Source organism: Triticum urartu, chromosome 3 (assembly GCF_003073215.2).
Source record: "Triticum urartu cultivar G1812 chromosome 3, Tu2.1, whole genome shotgun sequence".
In the NCBI taxonomy this organism is placed as follows: domain Eukaryota; kingdom Viridiplantae; phylum Streptophyta; class Magnoliopsida; order Poales; family Poaceae; genus Triticum; species Triticum urartu.
This window is the reverse complement of record NC_053024.1, coordinates 21,815,755-21,825,635: the sequence shown is the minus strand read 5'-3', so window position 1 is coordinate 21,825,635 and position 9,881 is coordinate 21,815,755. Positions and strand designations below refer to the sequence as shown.

The 9,881-nt window shown below is 45.8% G+C and overlaps 1 protein-coding gene across 1 annotated transcript; it reads right to left on the bottom strand.

Moving 5' to 3' along the window:
- Window positions 1-1,708: 1,708 nt before the first annotated feature.
- On the bottom strand, window positions 1,709-3,114 carry LOC125547738 (reticulon-like protein B9). The gene is made up of 5 exons (XM_048711529.1): window positions 2,954-3,114; window positions 2,686-2,866; window positions 2,462-2,603; window positions 2,308-2,377; window positions 1,709-2,231 (listed from the first exon to the last, which is right to left on the bottom strand). Exons 1-5 carry the CDS (start codon window positions 3,048-3,050, stop codon window positions 2,017-2,019), a joined length of 705 nt encoding a protein of 234 aa, XP_048567486.1. The 5' UTR covers window positions 3,051-3,114; the 3' UTR covers window positions 1,709-2,016.
- Between the last annotated feature and the right edge of the window lie 6,767 nt (window positions 3,115-9,881).

Here is a 9,881-nt window from a genome sequence, read left to right as displayed (position 1 = left end):
TTCCAAAAGTAGTGTCAAAACTAACAACATCACCAAAATGTGCATAGTCCATGATCATCTTTGCATCATCCCAAAATATGTTTGCTATTTGTTCTTCACAATCCATTTGCAATGCATATTGGAATGACGGGTTTTCAGCAATTTTGTCTTAAAAATATTTAAGCATGCTACCTGCTTGACCATATGCCATTTCTCGTTGGCGCTTGGTATGCAAATAGTTCTTGTGATCACGGAGGGTATAACTAAGATTGAGTGATCCACCAACTTGGCGACTAGCCAATTCATGTGCAGCTTTTGGCCCAATTCCTGCATCATCCTCCGTTTCAATTTCAAATGCTTGCAACTTTGAAATTTTCCTTTGTGATACCATTAGATGTAAGGTTTCTGGCAGGTGTAGTGTGTGATTGTGTTCCAAAACCAACTCAGACACTTTCAGATTTTCCTTCTTTCGATCCATTTTAAAATTCATGTAGACTTGACAATCGGTTCTAGTTTCAGCTCGAGGGCATTTTGTTAAATAATCCCTCTAGTCTTGTGTTCGATGACCCTCATTTGCACAAACAAATCTACATGATGTGACCTTGCCATCTGTTGGCCTTTTGTTTGTGTACCTTTTTTTGACCTCAAATCCTTTTTGTCCACTGTAGGTAAGCCAAAATGCCCAAGCCTCATTTGAATCTCTGAATTCCATGCCAACATGAGGTACCAAACTAGGCAATACAACTCTGTAATGTAAAAGCAACATGAACATTAGACTTGTGGACGTGCATACAAAATGTTGGGGCTAATAGTACTGAAAAAAGATTTCTATAGGAGAATAAGCAAAGAGTAGCGATAGTTTGGATAGGAAAATTACTTATTGGAATTAGGATCATGCTGCACTGTATTAGCCTCCTCTTCCATCTCAGTTGCTTCTTCCATCAGAAAAAGGGATGCCTAATTAGAGCTCAGCAGGCCGCTTCTTCCATCAGAAAAGGGATACCTGATCACAGTTCAAGAGGTTGCTTCTTCCATCAGAAAAGGGATATTTGAAGTAATCTGATGGTGAAACTCAGTGTTTTATTCACGTGTTAGATGTCAGAGAAAGGACTATGGAGACTTACTGAGATTGACGAGGAGAGCAGCCGTTCCCGTTGGGCACCGGGGAACTCTTCCAATCAACTTGTAGATTGCTTCTTCCGATCAATTAAAAAAGGGAAATTTGATCAATTTCTGTAGTAATCTGATGGTGAAAGTTCAATCAATTTCAGAGTTTCACTCATGTGTTAGATTTCAGAGAAAGGGGACTTACTGAGTTGACGAGACGAGCAGAGCAGTAGTCCCAGCCGGCCGCCGGATCACCTTCCGATTAACTTTGGCGCCGTTTTGTACTCCTGGCTGCTGCTGGCGCCCTTTTTCTGTGGCATCTCGCGCCTTTTTCCCTGGCTTCCCTCGCTAGAGTCAGACTGGGCCGTTATTTCTGAGCGAGAAGGATAGCGCAGGCTGTGAACGAGAGAGAAGGAAAGAGCCCACCTCACAGCGAGTCATCAGATCGCCAACGGACGGCGCAACGCGTACTACTTCCCTCGGCAGTAGATCGATCTAAGTCAGAGAATCTCGTTCCACCCAGTAAATAGAACATCTGTCTGCGGCTCGGTCTCTGTACCGTGTACTGATTGATGAGCATGTAGTTAGCTGGGTTCGTTCAGGTCTTATTCTGAGCCTGTACTTTTTAGTTTTTACACCACACCACCGTAAAGCGCACGCTTACAAAGATTTTACACTGATGATGCTGCTGCTGCCATGGGCCATGGCAGCTAAGCCCCCTGTTGTTATATTCAGGCCTTATTCTGAACCTGCTCACATACATATCTGCAGCTCGCACGCTGCACAGCACTCAGTTTGGTCCGTTCAGGTCTTATTCTGAACCTACATTTACATTTACATCTGTCTGCAGCTCGCTCTCTCCGACAGGAAACGATCCTGCCCGGAGTACTTTACAGGTTAATTTGCAGTAACATGTTGTTGGCTGGGTTTTTAGTTGACGTGCGAGCGATGCCACCCGTGCACGTTGTTGGCCGCCGCGCCGTGCGCGGTGGTGGCACCTTTGCCTCTGGGGATCTTCCGGAGCACGCCGGAGTCCATCTTGGCGAAGTGGGTACGGACGTCGCGCGCCCCCGTAGCCACCAGGTGGTCCACCTCGTGCTCGTACCGCTCGTACAGCGCCGGCACCGTCATCGTGCACAACACAACTGTTACAACGGAAACATCATGAGCTACTCGGTCCATTGCGCCAAGAATCGGCAGTGTTGGTTGCTGAATACTTACCGAGGTAGAGCAGGGTGAGGGAGCTGAAGCAGGTCGCGACGACCGACGCGATGTACAGAGACACCACCGTCTGCAGTAGCGTGTGTATGAGTTTATCAGGCTTCAGAGTTGTGGCATAGATCAGATCAGGATTGTTGTGAGGTGGGTTGGTTACCATGATGAACTTCTTGATGTCCTCCCCGCAGGCGATGGCGTACAGCCGGTGCACGAACCAGGTGAGCCGCCTGTGCAGGGCCAGGATCACCTGCTTCGCCGTCCTCTCCGACAGGATTGTCTCAGGGATCCTTGGAACCGGCCTGTGTGCAGTTCACAATTCAGCCCTGAAGCTAATTCTGAAACAAAACCGTGGGACTGAAGAAATGGGGTTTGGTGCAGTACAGGTTCAGGAAAGCGGAGGCGTTGGTCCAGATGAAGAAGGTGAGCATGGTGATCATGGCGGCGTAGCACGCCAGCGTCAGGAAGTGGTACTCCGCCACCTCGAACAGACCCCACGCCGCCGTCGCCGCGCCGAGGATCGACGCCGACACCTTCGGCCTCCTCCACAGGATGATGTCCGCGGCTGCAACGCAACACACGCATGATCAGTTCAGAAATCAGAAAACTTAGGCTCGTATCTCTGCAAGAATGTAAGTAGTTTGCTAGCCACCTTCGCGTCCACCGAGGGCGGCATGGACCGGCCTTTCCCTGCCGAACAGCCTCGGCGCCCGGTGTCCGTTCAAATGTGATCCTCCTCCCATTGCCATCTTGGTGCTGGTATGAGGTTTTCGGTATGCAGCTTGCCATTGAGGTTGTGATTCTTATAACCTGAATGTGCGTAGCCTTGGGAACTTTGGCAATTCTCAAGGGAGAAAGCAAAGCATAGCTTTGGCTCAGGTCTTTGGTTTGATACTTTGGCGTGCAATCTTGTTGATCAAAAATATACTTTGGTTCCCAGGTGCCTTTTGGAGTTGGGATCTGATCCAAACCTTGCGATTCTGGATTCTGCTGACAGATAGACCCGCGTTCGGTTTCTTTCTGTGGAGGAGACATGCGTTTCTTGCCCTACAAATGATGCATCCTCCTTGGGCCATCAAACACCCTTGGAACTTCAAAATGACAACGATTGTGCATAAGGCCAGAGACCAACATTCACTCGAGTATTTAGGAAGCACCGGACATATGTACATTTTAGCAGTGTTCATGTGAGCACGATCGAGCTCACCATTACGACATTGGATTCTCAGCTATCCTTGCCGGTCATATAAATTCACCCGTGCAACCAAATGTGTTCCAAGTCATTCAACACGGACAATAAAGTTGTGGCACATAAATGGACCACCAACCTTCATTTGTACTGCATAGATAGTGCTTTCGTTTACTATATAGACAACCGATCTTGGTCAAAGCAAACAACAAACTCCACCTCATTTATCCATATTTTACATTTCAGCAGTACAAACTCTTCATTTTTAGTATTTTTGTATAGCGAATGGTGATGGCGATCCACAAAAGCATAAGAAAGAATAGATTGAAAATCGAAACGGGTATATGTCCATTGACGGTGCGCAGGAATAAGAGACATGGGGAAACCAACCACGAGGTCTGTATACCAGGGTAGTGGATACTTTGCCTGTTCTGAAACATGCCAGATACGTTCGTGGTTCTCAAACAGGCCGTTTGAGAAGCTGTTAAGGGGGGTGTATGGTTTCGCACACGGGTGGCACCTGCCACCTGCTCATTTTCTCATTTTGGACTGCTTTCGAAAATGCTTTTCTTTCTCATCTCATGGACTTCTGGAAGATGCTAAGTTGCTGGAAGTTGGCTTGCGGCTGATGTTTGACAACTGCTAACTGTGTAGTTCTCTTTGGTTGGATCCATGATGTTTCTAGCTAATACTCCAGTTGCGGTAGTGTCTAGATCTAGTTGAAGCACCATTTTTTTTGCTAGTTTTGTTTAATTGTGAGTGGGTACTCCTTGAACTTCTGTAATTGTTGAAAGCCATTGTTCATTTAGAAGAAAAATACTTTCGTTTGCAGGCGCCTTTTGGAGTTGGAATCTGATCCAAACCATGTGATTCTGGATTCTCTAGATGGACTCGTGTTTGGTTCCTCTTTATGGAGGAGACATGTGCTTCTTGGCCTACAAATGACTCTTCTCCAGTGAGGGTAATGTAAGTTAGTGCATGCTTCTTGGATTATCAAACACACTTGGAACTTCAAACTTGTAACAATTGCGCGTAAGGCCACGGACCAACATTCAGTCGAGTATTTAGGAAGCACGGGATAATTTAGCAGTATTCATGTGAGCCGAAGCTCACAATTACAACATTGAATGGTTACCATGCTCTTCTAGTCGGTCATATAAATTCACATGGTCTCCTTCTGTATCCCCTGTGTATGTAAGTGTTACCAATAGACAACTTCTACAACCCTATAAACATGCCTATTTTTCCTAATCAAAACAGGCAAACTAGGGTGTGCCGCTCAATGAGCCCTCGTGCAACCAAATAGATAGTGCTTTCCCTTTCTATATCGACAACCCATCTTTCTCAAAGCAAACAACAAAAGCCACCATCTCATTTATCCATATTTGACACCCCGGCAGTACAAACTCCTCATTTTCAGTATTTTGGTATAGTGATTGGTGATGGAAATCCACACAAGCATATGAAAGAATAGTCTGAAAACCAAAACGGTGTATGCTGTAGACAATGCGCAGGAATAAGAGACATGGGGAAGTATATACTCTCAGTTCTGAAACCAGCCAGATACTTTCGTGGTTCTCAAGCATGTTGCTGCATAGAAATTAGTGACAGAATAATCTATTGCCGTGGGGAACACAACCATTCGAGCATGTGTTATTAAGGGAGGTGTATGGTTCCGCACAGGGATGGCACTTACTTCAGCGTAGGATTGCATGTGTGTTTCTCATTTTGGACTAATTTCTTCTGTTTCTCGTCGCGTGAACCTCTGGGGAGATGCTCAGTTGCGGCTGATGTTTCTCAGTTTGGATTGCGTGTGTGTTTCTCATTTTGAAGTAGGTTTGCGGCTGATGTCAGGCAACTGCTAACGGTAGAGTTCTCTTCTTTGGTTGGATCAATAGTGTTTATAGCTGATACTCCAATTGGGGTAATATCTAGATCTAGTTGAAGGGCCTTTTTTGCTAGTTCTGTGTAATTGTGAGTGGGGACCCCTTGAACTTCTGTAATTGTTGAAAGGCATTTTTTGTTCAGGAGAAAAATACTTTGGTTCTCAGGTGCCTTTTGGAGTTCGGATCTAATCCAAACCTTGTGATTCTGGATCCTCTACATAGACCCGCATTCGGTTTCTCTTTTGTGCGTTTGACGGCAGCGGCGGAGGCCGCTCCTCCTTCTCGGGCTGTAAGGCGGCCAGGGCGCCAGATCCGTGGAGGTGCGGCCTGTTCCTCGATCCATGACGGCGCGGTGGCTCCTGCTGGAGGTGTTTGTGCGTGGCCGCTGGTGGCGGCAGTGGCGGCCGGCCTTGATCCGGTCTTGGCAGAGGCGGTGGCGACTCCGGCCTGAATCCAAACATGGCGGTGGCGGTGTCCCCTCCGCCGGGGATGACGGGCCAGATGGTGGGTTCTTGTGGCGGCGGATCTTGGGATCCTGCACCCAGGGACGTCGCAGGATGCGAGTGGAGGTCGGAGCTTCCTCCGGCGTCGACGGCGCTTGATGCGGGATCGCGGCGGCGGTTGTTGTTGTATGGGCAACGACAACCGCTGGCGCGATGGTGGGTGCTCCTTGTAGAGCCCATAATCGGGGTGGCGGACCCTTTTCATCAACGGCGGCGGACTTCGGGATTGTGTGGGCGATTCAGAGTCTGGATCTCGAGGTGGGGCCTTCTGAGGCTGGTGGCGGTATGGGGCGTCCCTTCCATCAACAGACCGGGTTCAATGCGGCTCGTTAGGTTATACATGTGCCTCTTTCGGAGTTGTCGGGCGGTGCCTGTCGACGGCAGTTGAAGCCACCGGTGGATGTGCTACCGGCCGATGCTACGCATGGCGTCTTATATGGAGACGTCAAGTCATGCCTACTACTGGCAGGTGATGCACGGTGGCTCTGATGGAGGTGTCATGTTTAGCCAGTTCCTGTCAGATCCAAGGTGGTGCGACAGTAGCGGGAGGTAGGCGGTATGGGACGTCTTTGTCTTCCGTTGTCTCCTCAAGAGGTTTTCGGCTATCGAGGTGTCAGTAGACAGATAAGGACGGATGGTACAGACGGCTTCAACGACGAGTCTCTGATCAGACTATGTCGTCGCGCGCCTGTGTCGTGTCCTTGCTGAACATAGTGGATTGAAGCTTGGCTTTGGGGATGAGAATCCGGAGTTCAATCTTGTGGTGGACTCGCCATCATCGGTGCACGTGTGGCGATCCCTTCTTGAAGGCGCAACCTAGGAGTATATTTTTTGTTTGTGACGTGTCTTGTATCATAGGGATTAGTGGCTATCTGGGCGAGGTACTGTCGCAAGATATAAGGCCCCAGGGTTTGTTTTTCGCTTTATTTCCGAGTCGATGGCGTTCAGCTGCTGGATTTTGCACTATTAATAATATATGGCTGCATGCATCGTCCTGATGCAGAGGCCGAGGGTTATCCTCCTTTAAAAAATATATAAATTCACATGGTCTCCTTGTGTATCCCCTGTGTATGTAAGTGTTACCAATAGAATTAAACATCAAGAGTATTTACCCTGCAAAAAATAATAATATCCAGAGTATTTTGAAGTAAACAACTACAATCCTATAAACATGCCCACTTTTCCTTTTCAAAACAAGCAAATTAGCGTGTGCCACTCAATGAGCACCGTGGAGGCAACCCAGGGCCGGCCCTGTGTTTTGGGAGGCCCTAGGCGAACTCAACGATATGGGCCCCTATGTTTTAGATCACTTTTTTTTCCTTTTTCTTATTTTTTCAGCACCTGGCAAATGCTTTTTCTTAGGTAAGATGGCAGGCTAATGTCCTAAAATAATGAAGAAAATAGAATACAAAGAATTAGAAATCTATACATCAGATGATTGAAACCTAGACATGTATTCCCTCCGTTCCAAATTTGGTCTAGTCCAAATTTGGAACGGAGGGAGTACACAGCATGACAGAAAATTAGGATGGATCAGGGATGAATAGTTGAATACGTACTAAAGAATCAAAGAAACTGCTGAAGTTTAGCTTTGGATGGAATCGGGGGATGGAACAGGAATATGATACATGGATGGATACGTACTGTATTGCCGTCTTGCCGGACGTCGGATGGCTGAGCAGCGCGCGCAGCGACGACAACCAGCGGCGGTCGACGAGAGGATGAAGTCACGAAGACGAACCGACGAGGGACGAAGGCACAGGACCAGATCTTAGATTGATTTGTTTCACACAAGCGAAGCGAGCGGCCGTGTGGCTGGCGTGACGCTTCGCGATCGCTACCTAGGGCACCTAGCTATGGGTCTAGCCCATAACTATTGTGTCCTTTCGTTTCTCTTGTATAGTTTTTTCTTATGTATTTTTTGCTGGGTTGTATAAGATATGTATTCTAATCATGGGCCCCCTCCCAGCCTGGGCCCTGGGCCATTGCCCCTCCGCCATACCCCCAGGGCCGGCCCTGAGGCAACCAAATGTGTTCCAAGTCATTCAACGTGGATAATAAAGTTACGACAAATAAATGGGCCACCAACGTAAACTTCATTTGTACGTAGATACAGCTTTTACTTTCTATATAAACAAACCATCTTCCTCAAAGCAAGCAACAAACTCCACCAATTCATTTTTCCATATTTTACACTTCGGTAGTAGAAACTCTTCGTTTTTAATGTTTTCGTATAGCGAATGGTGATGGCAATCTACACAAGCATAAGAAAGAATAGACTGAAAACCGAAACGGTATATGCCGTTGACGATGTGCAGGAATAAGAGACATTGGGAAAGAACCAACCACAAGATCAGGGTAGCGGATAGTATCGCTGTTCTAAAACCGGCCAGATACTTTCACGGTTCCGAAACCGGTCGTTGTTGCACTGAAATGAGTGAACCAAAGATCTACTAATGTTGAGAGCAAAGCGGTTCGAGCAGGTCTCGAGGGAGGCGCATGGTTCCGAACAGGGGCACCTGCTTCAGCGTACGATTGCATATGTGTTTCTCGTTTTTTACTGCTTCTGGACCTGATTTTGTTTCTCAGTCGTGAACTTCTGGCGAGATGTTAAGTTGCCAGTTGTAGACTTGCGTCTGGTGTTCGATGACATGGAGTTCTCTTCTTGGGTTGGATCACTAATTCTAGCTGATAGTTGGGGTAGTGTCTAGGCCTAGTGAAGGGGGCCTTTTTGTGCTCAATTTTGTTCAATTGTGAGTGGCAACTTTTGTAATTTTCTACTTGCTTGATTTTGTGCTACTACAACCTAAGCCAATGGTACGAACATTGAGAGCAATAAGACAGTTATTCTTTTTTTTTCCATTTCCTTAGATGAAACATAGTACTTTGTGAGTACGATTTATTTTGTAGTATTTTGGCGTTGTGAGTACGATTCTGGCGTTTCGTAGTATTTTGAAGAACTATTAGATTAATCATCATGAACAATTTACCTGCGTGTACTTGTATGGTCCATCTAGTGTTTAACTGTGTATAACGTCCATCTAGTTGTGAAGAATGAAATATGAACAAAATCTCACTTTTTGTAAGCTGAAATCTATACGGTCCATTTATCCTCAGCATGCTTCCTCCTCAATCTCCCATTCACCACGGTTCAAGTTCTAGACTTGGTACTGTGTTCATAAGGTTGAGTGTATTTGCGTGTATGTGAGAATCTGCGCTTGTACTGTGTTTTTAAAAATATAACTGTTCTCTCGAGGAAATTATAAAGCTTCAATATGAGTTGTTCTGTACAATAGTTAGAAGTGTATCAATTATAAATGCTAAAAGAATGTACATTTATTTTGAAAAAGCAACTATCTTGAAAATCTTGGATATGTGACGGCTTGAGCAACTAGGCAACTACCGTCCCAAAACAATTCGAACGCGAGTCGAGTGTGTTGTTTCTTTAGGTGAAGAACACTGATTGATCGAGGAACTAGGAAACCAATGTGTAGTCCACTGGGCGCTGCGGGAGCTATATCTCGCTTGTAGCGAGATGATAGCGCCCCTCGGCTGAAGCTTCCCCGCAGCATGCCCGCATATGAGCCGTCCGAATAGCGTGTTACTTGGTTGTTTGTTCGTCAATCTGTGCGCTGATGAGTTTATTTTTTTCCTTTTGTTTTTTTATTTGGTTTTATTTTTTGTCATTATACTTATTTTTGTATTTTTTCTTCGTTTTTCTTTGGTTTCTTTCTTGGTTTTCATTGATTTTCCTTTTCTTTCTCTTCAAGTTTCTTTGTTTATTTCTTTGTTTTCATTGGTTTTCTCAGTTTGTTTCTCAGTTTTCATTGCTTTCTATTTTTTGCACTTGTTTCTGTGATTTTATTTTTTCATTGGTCTTCTTTGTTTCCTTTTCGGCTTTTATTGGTTCTTCGTTTTCTTTTTTGGTTTTCATTCTACATTTTTTCGTATATGTCATGAATTTTTATTACTGCATGTTTACCGTTTAAATACATGATGAAC